The sequence below is a fragment of the Labrus bergylta genome, chromosome 16 (assembly GCF_963930695.1).
Source record: "Labrus bergylta chromosome 16, fLabBer1.1, whole genome shotgun sequence".
In the NCBI taxonomy this organism is placed as follows: Eukaryota; Metazoa; Chordata; class Actinopteri; order Labriformes; family Labridae; genus Labrus; species Labrus bergylta.
Window position 1 is genome coordinate 21722893 of NC_089210.1, and position 16287 is coordinate 21739179.

Below are 16287 nucleotides of genomic sequence, written 5' to 3' on the forward strand. Positions count from 1 at the left end.
GTGTGAATAGAAGCATTGTTAGCAACTGTTATAAAAATAAGTGAAGCAATTTCTTACAGTTTAAAATCAGAGCATTATCTACTTTAAAAACAAAGTTTTACCTGACTGGTGATGTTCCTTCATGTGTGTTTTTCTTCAGTACTTGATAGTATTTTGTCACCGTCTCAAGCTCCTTTTTGACATCTAAGACACAAAAAGTTAAACTTCAACCTCGGAAAAAAATGTCTTTGCACTTTGGTGTGAAGATAATCTGCTTCAGAATCTGGCAAAAGCAAAAACTTGTAATATCCTCTTAGTAGGTGACTATATTTCTATGGATGAATATTAGCATGGAAGTTTTTTCAGGCTGGGATTAAACCTGACATTTCACACATATTGTATGCAGATATATGTGAACTTCCTGCCTTGTGGGGAAATGTCTTTTTTTTTGTTCTGCCATGGTCATAAATACATCAAATTTTCAAAATAACATCCATGTGTGAACTCCCTGTTTGTATCTTTAGATATCACAGGCTTGTATTCAGGACTGGACGTGTTAGATACCTAACCCACATAAAGTACATCAGTGAAATGTGCTGGATTGTGTAGTAAACATTTTTTAGGGGACACTATTGAGGAACAAGATATACCTGCACACTTGCTCAAATGCCACAAAAGTTTTTATTCCATCACAATCCCAACATTTCCCCCAGAGGTCTTCTTCAGGTAATAATTTTTGTTTTTTTGCAGGTGTGCAGGTATATCTTCTTCCTAGGTCTGCTGTTTTTGCACTGCCCTGCACCTCCTTGATGTTCGTTTAAAAGTGGGGGTCGGGACCCCCTGGGGAGTCGCAAGACACTGAGAGGGGGGTCGCAACATGACCTTCCATAAACAAATAAACATTTGAAGTGACTTAAAATTGCACATTTACCCATTATTGTAAAATTATATACAAAAAGTTGTTGAATTTAAAATAAAGTGAGATCTGTGATGAAATGAAAGTAATTTGTAAAAAATCTTTCTAATGTAACTTTGCACAAGAATGTAACAATGTAGGTGTCTGTTGCTCTTTGTAAATAAAAATGCACACAGACACAATGAAATAATACAATTATTATAGGCTGCTGTGTTTTTTTGTGTTTACTAATCCCAGTGTTTGGATATGCCTATTAGTGTGTGCTGCTTTAAATGCTTTAACAACTTCCAGGGACAGTGGGGGTCCCCAGTCTCTGGCACCGTTATTTTGGGGGTCACGGGCTAAATAGTTTGAGAAACCCTGTTCTAGGGGACACGATTGAGCTATTGTGCAACACCAATGTGACAGGCAGAGTACATTTTGGCAAAATCATTTTTAATTTCTAAACATCCACATTACCTGGAAGTGATTGTTCATCTGAATTGAGAGCGCGCCCAATAGACTCCTTCATTGTGTCGTTCAGTTTCTTCAGGATTTCCTCCTAAATCGGCATCAAAATATTTCAAATGTATTACCAGGGCATTTAAATATAGTGTTCAACATATTCTGGATCTTATGTTAAGTAACAGGTTAAACGTGTGTTCACTGGGCTGCTCAGAAAACTGAAAAGCTAAATATTTTTCTATAGGATTTTTTTTTCTGTTGTACTGTAATATTTAACAGCAAAATGTATTTTTTTGTTACACTGACTGCAGTGTTTTAATTGCAAAAGTAATTTTCTCAATGATACACATCACCTGATGATAGAAGAAATGTTCTATTGAACCATAAAATAATCAAACTGTGCAACGTTTTTTGCTGTATTATTATCTTTTGAGTTTGGATAAAAATCGAGATAAAAATCAAGGTTTACTTTAATGTCCCACAGAGTGAGAATTAGTCTTGGGCTCTTCACCCACGCTGCAGCCTTTAAAACACAACATTCAACTTATAATGTGACAAACCTTCAGGTTTTTCAGTTTTGACATCATTTCATCTTTAGCCTTCTCAAACATGGTGTTCTTATTAGCATCAACATGCTTCCTTATGATTTTCCTAGTGTTTTCTAGTCTTCCTTTTCCTTCACATTTTTGAGCATCTACAATGAAACAGAATATTTGAATGAATTACATTTCATGTTAAATGTTTTGATTCAGTGTCAGGTTTCATGTGCCAAGATCTTTTCTCTTACCTTCGTAGCATGTTTGCATGGTTTCCTTGATTGTTGTCGTCAGGCTGTTGTACATTTCTTTCTTACGCTGCCGGATGGTTTCTTGGAGTTCGATCTTTATTTTTTCTTCCTAAGAGAGAGGATAAAGAACAAGCTGTGTTGTAGACCCTCTAATTTAAATGGCTAATATTTATTATATTTAGGGACGCACAATATGAATTTTATTAAGCCAATACGGATAATTACCTGCTCCTAAGAATATAATCAGTAAAGATATATATATAGACCTACATTAACGTAGTATACTAATGTCAAGGATGAAAAACGTATTGTGCATCCCTAATATTATCCCTAATATAATCCCTTATATTGATGGTGTTCTTCATAGGCAGTGTATATAATGTTTATAGCTGAATAAATAACATTGTTTTGGTTTCACTTTTGCATGTTTTCTCTTTATTCCATACATTAGTCACAAACGTCAGGTTAATGTTGATTTGCTCGACAAACTACTTGATCAGTCATTAGATTGAATTATTCCTTCTATTACCTCAGTCCTGAGAAATTCCAGTTGCAGTTCCACGTCTTTGTACTTCCGATTTTGAATCAGCTCCCCAGTGTCGAGTGAAAAGGAACTGATGGTCCCGTTGAATGGTCCAGGATTTGATTCAGTTCTGAAACATGTTCATAAGTAGCTCTTTCATTAAGTAAGACCGGACAAGTTTCAAATTAAATAATTTCAGCTGTAGCAGATGGAGTGGCAGAATCCAACATAGACCTGAACTTAATCACAAATGTTTCGATAGTCTTGTTCTTAGTTTTCTTCATCCAGCTTGGAAAACTTGACAGCCAATTTTAAATTTACAGCCCAATCCATCTCCTTAATTTCTATCTGAATACTTTTTTAAAACTGTTCACCATTAGCCGGGTGCTCAAGGTAACTGCTGGTTAGAAGGACAGTTTTCCTTCGCATAAATGCTGCCAAAGGTTTGCTTATGGTGGACTTGTGTTGGGTTTATTTTAATAATACAACATGGAGTACAGGCTTCACCTGGGCTTTTTCTGAAACCACCAACTAATTTAAATTAGTAGTACGCACTGATTTGGCCAGAATGCAGTATGCAGTATGCGAACAAATCCGAGATCCACAGTATGCCAAAACTATCCGGATGTCGTACTGAACGGGGTCTGAGCGAGGTGCACAAACATTATATGCATCAGGCCAGTCGTCCTTGCGTACTGTTTCCCAGAACAATTCAAAGCACCAGGTCAGAGATGATGGACAGCAACGGCCATTGTGTCCCGAGAAATAATCACAATCCGACCAAACCACACAAAGATACCACCATCAACTTGTTTGATTCTCAAAATGCTGAAAATCTAAATTAACCACTCGTCAGCTTTTTCCAGACTGTAAGTGGATGCTACCCTGTAGTGGCGTTTGTTGTCAGCTGGGCTGTTACTTTTTTTATTCCAATGCATTCTAAGACCAGAAACCAGCTTAGTCGGGCCTGGCATACTGCAAAATAACCACAGACTGGCAGTCATACTACTGTTGAAGGTAATATGAAGTACATACGGCATGCTATGTTCAACAGGAGTATGTAGCATGTGGTTTCTAAAACAGCTCTGCTCTTTTTCTAAAGTTTCTTGACATAACTTTTGTTATGTTTTGGCACAACGCAAAAAAAAAAAAATGTTAGTTAAATGTTTAAAATGTTTTAAGGATTTGTATTACTACATTGTATACAATTATTTTATAAGTTTCTCTTTGCTGTCGTTTTTAGGAGGCAATTCTTTGTCCTCGTTAAGTGATTTCTTACGGGAAGGTCTTTCTAAATTCTTCATCAATGCTGTCCATCAGCTTTGCAGCTAAATCCTCATTGAGGTTTAAGTGTTTCCCTTTTCTTGTGGTGTGGACGCCATACTTGTCGATTACACATTTCAATGTCATGTGAAAACCACTTCCCCCTCCCTGAAACAAAAACAAAATTAGATATTTCGTTAGACACTAATAATTTAAGTATGGGTTGGACAATCTGTGGTTTTGTTATGAAAACAAAATATTCAGGTACCTTAGGATTTAAAAAGGACTCCAAGACATCATCACATGAACTTTTGGAGTTCTCAACCCCATGCTTGAGACATTCTTCCAAAGCATCTGTGGCCTCTTGCATGGACTTTGGGACCTCCTGAAGTCCAAACTTCATTTTGTCTGTCAGGACTTCTTTCACTTTTGCTTTTACGGTATCCTGAAATCAAAAAGAAAACATTTAAAATTCAAAACAATTAAACTACACTTCCCCCTTTCTGGGCTTTCTTTCATTCATTTAATAAAATAAGACAAACACGACAGAAATATGATATCTTCATTTGTTAATAATTAAACAAAGGTATCCCTTAACAAGACGTGATATACCTGTACTATGTTGTGATTCAACACAGGCGGCAGTATTACAGTCAAAATATATACTTGCCACTATAATAACTGATCTTGTTGGAACACAGTTTTTAAGAGATAGTCTGACAAAATAAATTATTATTTCCCCTTAGGTCAGTGGTTTTCAAACTATGGTACCACCGGTGGTACGTGGGCTTCCTGTGGTGGTATGCAAAGGAATCTCCACAATATAAAAAAACAAAAAAACGTTCAGCATAAAACGCCAATTTTTTTTTTTGTCGTACTCTTATCTTATCTGTCTTGTATCTATTGGGTTGTATTTATATCAAATGTGTTTTCCCCTCAAAATTAATCTAGTTTTTGCAACAAACAACTTTAATCTTCTCAATTTATGCTCGCGCATGCGCACAGACAAGCACCAGGAGTATGCCTCGCGTTTTGAAAATTTCCACTCGATATTCTGTTATTTATAGGACTTCAGTACTGAATGAACAGAAAGCAGCTGTAGGCCTACATTAACAGATATTCTGTTATTTATTGGAGTTCAGAACAGAATCGGTGGCAAGCAGCTACACATTAACATTTTTTAAAAGGAGCCAGAAGAAGCTTCAGTTTTGATGCATTTAGGCCTACAAGAGTGTACGGACAGTCGCTCACCCTCTCTCCCTCTCTTGCTCGGAAGCTGATGTGATTCTGCTCTATTTTGCTGTGTCTTAACTATGCGCAGGAGTCGAGAAGGATTTTTTTTTAAAGGGAGTTTTGCTATGTTGAACGCAGAACCTTATAATACAGAGGCTCTGGTTGCACGGAGCCTGCACTCTCTCGCGCACTCACTCTCTCACACGCTCTCTCTCTCTCTCTCCCCCCTGCTCTCTCTCTTGCTCTCTCTCTCTCTCTCTCTCTCTCGCGCGCATGCAGCAATTTTATGAATAAAAATAAAAATTAAATAAGAACAGGCCGGAAATATACTTGGGCCCAGGTATCGTGTTTGTGTGGGAAACACCGGAGACTAAATATTCTCAAACAGGTTGCTGGTATAAAGTTGTCTTTTTTTATTATTTTGACAGCCCTAATAATTTCCTATTAGGAACAACAACAACAGATTAAAAGTGTTACATTATCTTACCCCTCCTCCACAGCGGGCCCCTTGAATTAAGGACAGTATCCCATACGCTCCTGACACATACCAGTAGTTCAGTGTCTCTGAGTGATTGTCATTGAGTTTTTGCAAAATCTTCTGAAGTTCAGGGACTTCTGTAAATAATAAATACATAACAATATTCTTAGACACTTTTCACATGTTATAAACATTAAATAATCCACTAACTGTTCCATGGGGGGATCACCTACCAGTGTCAGCAGGTTCAAGCAATTCTTTGTCCTGAAACTTTGTGGAGCTCACTGTGAACACTTTGAAACATTCATCACTGAAATGTCTCTGAAAAAATAAAATGAATCATTTTGAGGTGGGATTGCAGTTATAGAACAACTTTGTGTTTTGGGTTGTCAGTCTATGAAACTCACCTTGACCATCCTTTGTTCCCCAAATTTTTTCATCACTTTCACCTTTACTTTCTTGTTCCTCTCTCTTATGGCTTCAACAACACTGTTAGAAGAGATCAGTATCAGGCAGTGCCTCAAACAATATCTGAAGCCCTGAAACCTCAAACTCTTACATCTCTAGTTTGCAGTTGTCCATGTTCCTCTTAGAATAAAAGCAAAACATTGTCTCTTTAACACACAAACATATGAGCACATATCATATATCTATACAATAAAGTGTAAAAGTGGATTCTCAGATACATTGTGTATAATGTTGGTATTAAAAACCTGCACGACTCAGTGATCTTTACACATTCCTAATGCTAGAAGATACAACAGATGATGATAACAATCTTGATGGAGCACCAGTTGTGTTAGCAACACTTGAGAGAAATGAGAACAACACCAATGGAAGGCTAGTGATGTTCAACAAGATGCAGGTAAGGCCTGGACTGTTTTGTTTTGTTCACATAGTTTATAGCCTAATTGTGGTGGTAAACACATTAGGTAGGGGGACATCTTTTATACAATTGCGTTCATTTACTATTTTTACTGACACTTATCTGTGTTTGCGTATAATTATAATGTTTGAAAAAAAATCACTTACCTTTGACCTTTTGGCAGTGTAATAACATCTGAGTGGGTGCAGATGAAGTGAATGTGCTGACACTGGCCACCATTTCCAAGATACCTGCTGGCACTTCCCAGAATCTCCCATGCTTTTTCCTCTGATGCTGCTCTTTTAATTTCAGTCACGATCCACACAGTGGAACAGTCTTGAACAACCTAGAAGGATACAATCAAATTTAATTGTGAATATCTAAATATCAGCGCTTTGTAATAAAATAAAGTTACACTTTTAATACGAGATGATAAAACAGCGATGCATGATTTACCCCTTTCCACATTTTATCTCTGCCCTTGTTGCAGTCCCCATTTCCAGGTAGATCCACAAGTGTGACATTCTGGAGAAGGTCATTATTTGGCACCCTGATTGTCACACACTTCACCAGGGGCCAAAACCATTTCTTTACTTCTTCATCTTCGTCTGAGCTGCTTCTTGTGTATTTGACAAGTTCTGCAGAGAGCTCTTCAGCCTGCAATGATTGATATGATTGAGGATTTTATTTAGATACATAGTACTACATCCTGATGGGTAATTGACAATCGGTTACACAGACAATCTGGTTACTAGTGGACAAGGTCCTAAATGATTTTTCTATGAATGGTACATTTTGATATGTGATTGTTTCTATTCAGGATCAAGGTCACTCTTTTTAAAAACACTTACAGTAATAAAAGAATAACACTAAGATTTATTCTATAACTTACCGTTCTAAAGGACAAGATCTTCTTTTTAGACTTGAGGAATTCTGGAATTTTTTTGAAATGTTTTTTATCCATGAAATTGTTGTTTTTCAATATGTTTTTCCATTGTTCTCCATACACTGCTGACATTTCCTCAACAGCCTGACTTTTATCATCATCATGATTAATATTGTCAGCATCGTCACTGTCATCACTATTTTCCTCTTGGTCGTCTGCATCATTCTGGAACATTTTTTTACAGCCCTGCACATGTTCCTTGAAATCCTGATTTAAAAGAAAATCTTTTAACATAGTTTCACGGAATCAAATGAAAGAAATGCATGAAGCAAAGTGATAAGCAAATGTATTTTTGCAGCTACATCGTAACTTTCTAAAAAGTGACAAGTGCTCATATTAAGGTGGTTGTACCTCTTTTGTGATGAATTCGATCTCTGCCTCATAGTTCTGGTTCTGCTTGTTAGCCTCCACCTTAATGATGACTGTAGTACAAGCACCAAGATCTCCTGAGGGCAAGAGATCCTTCTCTCCGATGACAGCATTTATTAGAGAGCTTTTTCCAGCTCCTGTATGACCAAAGACACCAACCAGCTCCCTCTTTTCTTTCTTCAAACCACCAATTTTTTTCCTGTTAAAAATAAGTGTTTACTGATTAATTTGGAAATTAAACAATGAAAGACAATGAAAAACATCAAATTATTGACTTGGTCTGCACTGGATCCTCCCAGTTTAAACCTGGGATCAGTAATTCTATATTCAAGCAGTGGTGGGATCAAGGTATTACAGCAGTATGTACTTCAACTCAGAGAAATTATTTAGAAGTTTTGGTGACCTGCAGAAGGAATTCAAACTTTAGACCAACAATTTATTTCAGATACCAACAAGAAATAACCAAGGAGGGCAAAGCAGTTATATATATTTTGACTTAAGCATACAAACAGAACATGAAAATCACTTCAAAAATAGACCAGGGTTTCCAAGTACATAAAGGGAATAATATGGAATACATATTATTGAAAATGAACTGTACAAAAAAATCCTACGAGAGGGCTGGTGTTCAATGTGGGGCATGCAATCTCTAAGAAGTGGAGAGGATATGGTTCATTTTATTTTGGTGTGTCTCAGCGTGCCGCCGTGATGCTCTGTCTGCAGACAGAGGAGCAGGGAACACTCCGTTATTATAACTCCGTGTAGTTTTTACATGACTGTTGGGGTAAATATTTGCCCGCCATGTGGTGGATAGCTCTGTGAAATGAACTTGCCAAATGAAAAATCTACCAGCATTTAGCACTTGGCGGTCGTCAGCGGAGCGTCCAGACCCAGTCAAAACAAACAAACAAACAAACAAACAGTGCATCAGCTGGCTATCCAGCGCGAGCCGCATGTATAAACAGATGAGAGGGGAGTTGGCTGCTGGAAGTCAGAGACGTCATATTTTAGTTCATGTTCTACCTGTTCAACAGTCATTTGATACATAAACATAGATTCAGTGAGGATTTGAATTGTCTTTTTTTTTTTTGTCTTGATTTTCCTTTGGTGCTGGGTAAAACCTCTTTGGGGGGTCCCAAATAATTGTCTATGCAGCAAAAACACTTTCAACCCTACTGTTCTTTTATATTCGTCTTTGTTTGCCCAGGTTATTTGTTTCTCTTTTTTAATGTGAAAATTGACTCAATAGAAGTTTTTCTTTTCAAACCTTAATGATTTCATACCAGCCACTATATACTGCAGCAAGACCTTTGTTTATATTCTGTGTTAAGCTGGAAAACAGGAACACTTTTAGAGGCCATGTTATTGTTTATACAAAACCTTAAAGTTGATAAAAGTTGACAACCAAAAATAAATCTGGTGAAGTTCTCTGACATATAAGAAAGATTTAAGTTATGTTGAAATGCATGGGTAGTGATGAATTACATAGAGGTCAAATACAATCCCAGTTCCTGAAAAGTTGGGATGTTGTGTTAAATCTAAATAGAACGTGCAGATTGCATAAAGATTCAAATTGGGTTTATTTTTATAACATTTCTCAGTTTCAACATTTGATATACTGAGTGTGTAACTGAGTGCTATGCACATACAATGATTAAGTGTCTTGTTCTTTTAGAGGTCTTATTAGTGGGAGGTGGTGGGAAGATGAACAACTGGGCCTTTCAGAGAAGAGGTAACTTATCTATGTAGCATGTAGCAAGTGTTATCTGCATTGTGCTGAAATACAGAGACTTTTCTCTATTCGGGGAACTCCTCTCCCACAGCTCTATGTTGTGTGAGATTCTGTGCACTGCATGAGTAACGAGACGCTGACTTCAAAATCCTCATTCCGAGTCTGATGTTACTTTTTCACCCACAGATATATTGTCTTTTTTGTGCTAGTTTCAGTTATATATGGGGTTCCAAATGTTTGTAAATCATCACATTCTGTTTTTATTTAAATTCACACAATGTCCCAACTTTCTAGGAAATTGGGTTGTAGGTTTTTATATAAGTAAAAAGGGAAAGAGAATGATAACAGATTTGAACTTGTGATGGGCACAGGTCATTGTCAAGAGAATACAGTCAGAATAGGAGAAATTCATTGCAAAATGAATGACTCAACTCCAGAGATCAGTCACTAATGTCTTTGTAAGCATGTCCGCTAAAACTAATAATAATATGCAATATAAAAAATGTATTACTTACTCTAGAAAATCCTTGAGCTCTGTCTGAGGTAGCATACTCTCAACACTTGCCATGATTTTTTCCACTTCAGGCAGTACATCTTCTCCTGTTGGAGTGAAAGTAGAGAAAAAAAGACAAATGTATCAATATCGTTTTACAAAGAGAGGAAATAAATGTAGAGCATGAGAGAGCCGTTCTCTTCTGAAACAGTTAGAATGTCTTAGATAGTATCTCCAGGCTTTTACAGCCTCTTGCAAAAATGTTTTTCAGAGTTTAAAACATAATTGGGTCTTATTTTAACAATCCAATGTTCATGTAAGTGCACAAAGTGCCCTTTCAATAGCAGGGAAATGATTTAAACTGTCCATATGCAGTATAGACTGAAGACATGTTTTGTTTTATCTCAGGATTCTTCTTTAAATTAATTATTTTTATCCTGTTTTGTAGTAATAAAACAATAAACTCCCGGGGGACCCATCGCAAGTAGACATATTTAACACTACGCTGCTCATCTCCCTTTTCTGTTGCCTGCAGGGCTGGATCATCTGTATGGGTACAGGGAGACGGGGCGTCTGAACCTGAAAGTGAAGGGGTCTGCCCTGACACCAGGTAGGGTCAGGGTAAAGTACAAATAGTTATATAGCTTCTACAGGATTGGCTGCATTGATTAAATGACAGCTAAGTTAACAGAGAGGTTCAAGGGTAGATTATTTTTTTAGTGGAATCCTCTTAAGAAGTTAAGGCATGAGATTACAACCTTATTAGTGTTCTCTTAGAAGAGAAAATCAATCTCTTCAGGGTTAATAACAGCCTATAGGCCTACTATTTGGGGGGGGGGGGGGGGGGGGGGGGGGGGTCATAACTCTCCTAACTCTTCTCCCCCATTTGGAATCCTTGACACCTGAGGTTTTAAAATCTTTGTTCAATTTTATTTGTTCAATAGATAAATGAAATACCTGTGAGTTCCTTGTCACGTCGTGGTTTCTTAGGTAGTGATGCCATCTGCTGGTCTCTCCCGTGTGGCTCCTTCTCTCTTCTTATCAAAAAGGCAAGAAGAACAATTTGACCCTCAGAGTATAAAACGTTCTCTCACTTGTTTTTGTCAAAGCGAGATATTATTGCTATAAAAAAATATTGTGATAATTTTATCCATGGCCGTAACCAACTATGAGGTCACTGAGGTCTTGACCTCCATTCATTTTTACAAAAACAAGAAAGCAAAAATTGTTACCATCAATCTATGAAGCACAAGATGGCTTTTACTTTGAAAATACTCACTCAGTAATGCCACAAAGTCACAACCCGCCTTACACTGCGGGTCTTTTTCAAACCAGCCAACAAACTACACTTCTGTGTTTCTTGCTGTGCTTCTTGCTGTGCCTCGTAGGTTAAAGCAGCCACCTTAACAACACGCAGCCAGAGTGGAAAAACTCAGCACTAGTCCGCAAATCATTCACTTTACAGATAGTAAGTGTGTGAGTTGTCGGCCGGGTGTATGCTCGGGTTGCATGATTCAACAGGATACATTTAAAAGAAAAATCTGGACCTCACTATTTTCTAAACCCTGGTTACGGCCCTGATTTTATCTCCTCGAGTTTACATAGTGAAGTGAGCCGCTCCTAAATTTGAAGTGCTCACGTATTCTGATCTTTATGGTAAATGCTCCGGACTGCAGAGCGAGCAGGAGGAACAGACAGAGAGAGTGAGTCTGTTATTAATCTCCTTTTCCAGACAAAAGTGATAAATGCAGAAGTCTTACCATAAAACTGACTATGAGATACACGTGTATGAAACGGGAGCAAACAAAATACTGTTCAGGGAATAGCTTCGGAGGTCGGTGAAATTAGGAATAATACTGCGAGTCTGCGGTAACTTCCGTTTTTCAAAATAAGGTGTTCACAATTTAAAAAACAGTTTTCATGGGAAAAAAACAGAAAAAAAAAACATGTTTTTCCATAAATACACCATGATTCTGATATGGTTGTACTTAGTACTTCCTAGACTACATGCTTGCAGTACTATGAAGTACTTTTACTGAGTACTTTTTGAGAAATCCACTGTCAAAGTCCATAAAGAACTATAATGAGTCTTTTTTCTGATGTTGAGGAGCTGTGCAGTTGAGCAGTTCATGATTTGCAGTCTAAAACAGAGTGCAATGTAAACAGAAAATATAGAAGTCCAGTGAGCGTTGATGTAACGCATCAAATCAGTTTCAGCCTTCACATTACTGTCATGTATTGAGCTGAACTGTACTTTTGGCACAAACCGGCAGCACAGAGATGTTCCTAAATCAAAATTTGGTCTTAAAGGCTGAATGTGCAACATTTTACACATACTGTAAATGTAGCAGAAATCCAGTATATCCTCTGAAAATAACTCTGTGAGTCATGACTGTCTACAATGAGTGTGACACCTGAGTCCCACTGTCTGTGATGTTGTCTGAGCCGTATCTACAGCGTGTTTACATGGACGGGACGGCCGGCTCATCCCCTCGCGTATACAAGTTGTTTAATTGAGGGACTATAGAAAAGAAGAATAACATACTGTACTCACTGCTTAACTGAATGTCACGTAAGCGTTTTTAAATCACGGTCATTTTGTGTAAATTGACATGCAGTGTGAAGATACGAGCAAACTAAAGAGCGCTACCATTAGCATGCTAACACAACAATGCAGCTCGAGTTGTTTTGGTTTCATGCTGGTGCTCAAAGGGCGACATCTGCTGGGTCAAAAAATTGCATAAAAAGCCTTTAACGTATCATAAACATAAGTAATGTTATTAAAAAATTCATACCTTTTAGAATACACATGCTCAAAAGAGTCAAACACATTAAATTCTGCTATTCTAAAATAATTTATTTTCGAATAGTTAAGGACGAGACGTCTCGTTCAGTATTTATGAAGGATTTGGAGGGCTAAGGTCTTTGTTAGTTATAGATGGATGGATCCTTTATTGTCATTGCAGATCACTACACAATGAAATTCAGTCCAGCCTCAACCCCTTGATACTTAAACAATTTTTTTTTAAATAATTCAAAGATATAGAAAGTAAGCAAGTTTATGGCACATATAGAAAAAAAGAATGCTTGAAATTACAAGGATTTTTACAAAATCAAGAAAAAGAAGCTGTCATGTGTTATCAGAGATTGTACTCTTTCAAAAACCAACCTCTTCTTCATCATTCCCCCCACAAATTAAAAAATAAATGCAATGAGTTGGATTTTATTGCAAACATGCTGCAAACTTTTGCAAAGAGTAATGTAGTGGACACAAACTCCCACATACAAACCTAAATAGAAGATGATTATGTGTATAGATTGCCCTGCCTATAACTAGAAATGTTTCTTTATTGCAGAAGATTCTCTATTCCTGACAAGTTCATAAAGGTTTGCACATTTTATTTTACAGAAACAGTGTGACACATGCCAAAGATGGTACCATGAGCAGTGCTTAGCCATGGATGAACAACAACTCCAACATGCAAGGGTGAACAATTGGGATTGTGCTCTTTGCAGTTAGGGCAGAAAATAAAACACTTAAAAATGTCAAATAAAGACATGTGAGCACTTGGGACAAAACGTATCTCATATTTTTAATTTGATGGCTGTATTTTTTGTTTGTTTAAATCTTTGTTAATATTTGTATTGGTTCAAATTTGAAGAAAAAAGATAGATGTAGTTGTTGGTGTTCATAGTCTTTGTAATTTCATATGTATGCTCTATGAAAATGTTAATGTTTAAAATAAATGTAAAAAAAAATATGTCAATAATAATAGTCATTTTTTATTCATGACAGATTATTAATATTTGAAAAATGCTTGTATGTGTGTTTATTGCAAAATATTAAAAGTGCAACATGTAGCTGTGACAGAGCGTATCAAATTGTTACTGTCACCTTCAAAACACTGCAGAGAGCTGTGCTGTGTAAGGGAGCTTGACAGCGGATTTCTCAGAAAGCACACAGTAAAATAACTTCATAGTACCTGTACATGTAGTCTAAGAAGTACTAAGTCCAACCATATCAGAATCATTGTGTACTTATGGAAGAATTTGTTTTTACAGGACATTAAATTCATAAAAAATACTCATTAAAGTGATTTATAAGGGACTTTGACAATGGATTTCTCAAAAAGTACACAGTAAAAGTACATCATAGTACCTGTACATGTAGTCTAGGAAGTACTAAGTCCAACCATATCAGAATCATTGTGTACTTATGGAAGAATTTGTTTTTACAGGACATCAAAGTCAGAAAAAAAGACTCATTATAGTTCTTTATGGACTTTGACAGTGGATTTCTCAAAAAGTACACAGTAAAAGTACATCATAGTACTGCAAGCATGTAGTCTAGGAAGTACTAAGTACAACCATATCAGAATCATGGTGTACTTATGGAAAAACATGTTTTTTTTTCCTATTTTTTTCCCATGAAAACTGTTTTTTAAATTGTGAACACCTTATTTTGAAAAACGGAAGTTACCGCAGACTCGCAGTATTATTCTCAAACTAATTTCACCGACCTCCGAAGCTATTCCCTGAACAGTATTTTGTTTGCTCCCGTTTCATACACGTGTATCTCATAGTCAGTTTTATGGTAAGACTTCTGCATTTATCACTTTTGTCTGGAAAAGGAGATTAATAACAGACTCACTCTCTCTGTCTGTTCCTCCTGCTCGCTCTGCAGTCCGGAGCATTTACCATAAAGATCAGAATACGTGAGCACTTCAAATTTAGGAGCGGCTCACTTCACCACGTAAACACGAGGAGCGGCTGGCTTGACCGTAGTATTTTATCGATGACTTTATCATTGACAAAATAAAGATCTTCCTCATCCATACCTCAATCTGTTATTAGAAAAACAATTCAGAGTAATCTTGGCCATTCAAAAACTAAATTTATTTTGGAAATGCCAGATGTCTAGTTTAAAAAAACTAAAGCATCACACACGTAAGGAGAATTTTAACAGATGTTCTCCATATTCTCAAGCATGAACACACTGCAAGATATGAAAAAAGGCACGTCTCATAGCCTATTACAGGATTTATTAAGATTATTGTGCAAAAAAACAAGTTTGGGTAAGCAAAGCCAGTTTACAACATCTGCTATGTTTCTATAAGCACATGAATAAATATATCAGTATTGGTGGAAAATTACCGGCTACAGTCAAGAGAGCAAGGTAATACTTTACAGTGACATGTGTGAATAAAATCATCCATGACTAGAAACTGCAAGTTCATCAAATAATTATATTTGAATCAGATTTACAACTTGACACATTTCAAACAGTTAATATGAATTTCATTAAATCAAAGGACAGATGGAGGCTGTGACATTATTCAAAAATATGTAGCAAATTGAAATAGATAACCAGAAGCTGCTTTTGAAGTTTAAGTTATGCAGAACATTAATCAAAGATACAACGTCCAGTCAGAGTTAGTAAAACTAGTTACATCTCTATTCCTTTCTTATCTTATGTAACACTGCTTTACTTACAATTCCTTTGGAGTCTGTAGACGATGATGAAAGTAAAAATGGTAAAAGTCCAAAAAGCTCCACAGATTAAGTATAAAAATGAAACAGTCTCAATCAGTCATTAAACCACCACCACCTCAGTCTTGGTAAAAACACTAGAGGTTACGTGACCTGATACTTAAATCATGACCAATGTTCCTCTTCCTGTAAATGGAAGTGATGTTTCATTCAAGGTACTTTAAGTTCACAAGCCCTCTGTGTCTGCTCCGCCTTCATGCCATCAGCTCTTTCACTTTCTCATGAACTTGTTCACAATCACATGCTGCAAGTTGAAAAACGTTTTTCTTTAATCACTACCAATTGATTTTGCTTTTCTCGCTTGTTGTCAGATACATACAATAAATTATGTATTTCTTACTCCTTCTCCACATTTCTCCTCTGGAGCCGTTGCTGTGTTCTGCAGCTATCAGATAAAAGTGATGGACAAAATGCCTAATTCATTAATAAGATAACAGGCATGTGTGAGGGATATACACTGGTAACTCTTACTGGTTGTTTTTGATACTTGCACTGTAAAGCTGGAACTCTGAAGACACAATGGGTCGTTTTTTCTTTTAAAGTCACACTCACTAATATCAACATAAGTCACAGTGTTTTATGTTCTGGACCTTGTGCTATAACAAACCCTGCTTGGCTCAGCTATGACTTGAGTTTATATTGAGAGAAAACAGCAGAACAATGGGTTTATAAGTAGACGTGTCACAGTTGTATGAATAGAATCAAACCT

At 36.7% G+C, this 16287-nt stretch overlaps 2 protein-coding genes across 2 annotated transcripts in view; both read right to left on the reverse strand.

Moving 5' to 3' along the window:
- LOC136183047 (nuclear GTPase SLIP-GC-like) overlaps positions 1 to 15724 on the reverse strand; it is a 68775-nt gene extending 53051 nt beyond the window's left edge. The window contains exons 1-2 of the mRNA XM_065964811.1: positions 15522 to 15724; positions 10986 to 11062 (exon numbers count right to left, since the gene is read on the reverse strand). Of these exons, the coding sequence (XP_065820883.1) occupies positions 10986 to 11031 (46 nt within the window). The 5' untranslated portion in view covers positions 11032 to 11062; positions 15522 to 15724. The remainder of the gene's footprint in view (positions 1 to 10985; positions 11063 to 15521) is intronic.
- Positions 98 to 10103, reverse strand: LOC136183030 (nuclear GTPase SLIP-GC-like). The gene is made up of 16 exons (XM_065964747.1): positions 10051 to 10103; positions 7786 to 8002; positions 7505 to 7641; positions 7381 to 7384; positions 6945 to 7145; positions 6656 to 6834; positions 6031 to 6112; positions 5857 to 5944; positions 5633 to 5760; positions 4181 to 4357; positions 3929 to 4080; positions 2656 to 2779; positions 2127 to 2235; positions 1900 to 2033; positions 1355 to 1436; positions 98 to 183 (listed from the first exon to the last, which is right to left on the reverse strand). The coding sequence occupies exons 1-16, from the start codon at positions 10101 to 10103 to the stop codon at positions 98 to 100; spliced, it is 1953 nt and encodes a 650-aa protein (XP_065820819.1).
- Positions 15725 to 16287: the final 563 nt, after the last annotated feature.

Bases quoted from the DNA above. Each gene is read 5' to 3' on its own strand.
- LOC136183030 (XM_065964747.1), bottom strand. From the start codon at position 10,103: ATGGCAAGTGTTGAGAGTATGCTACCTCAGACAGAGCTCAAGGATTTT. The intron at 5,761-5,856 runs GTAGGTGATCCC...TATTATTTACAG, and splicing joins GCTTGAACCTGCTGACACTG to AAGTCCCTGAACTTCAGAAG. The intron at 1,437-1,899 runs GTTTGTCACATT...ATGCCGATTTAG, and splicing joins CAAAACTGAAAAACCTGAAG to GAGGAAATCCTGAAGAAACT.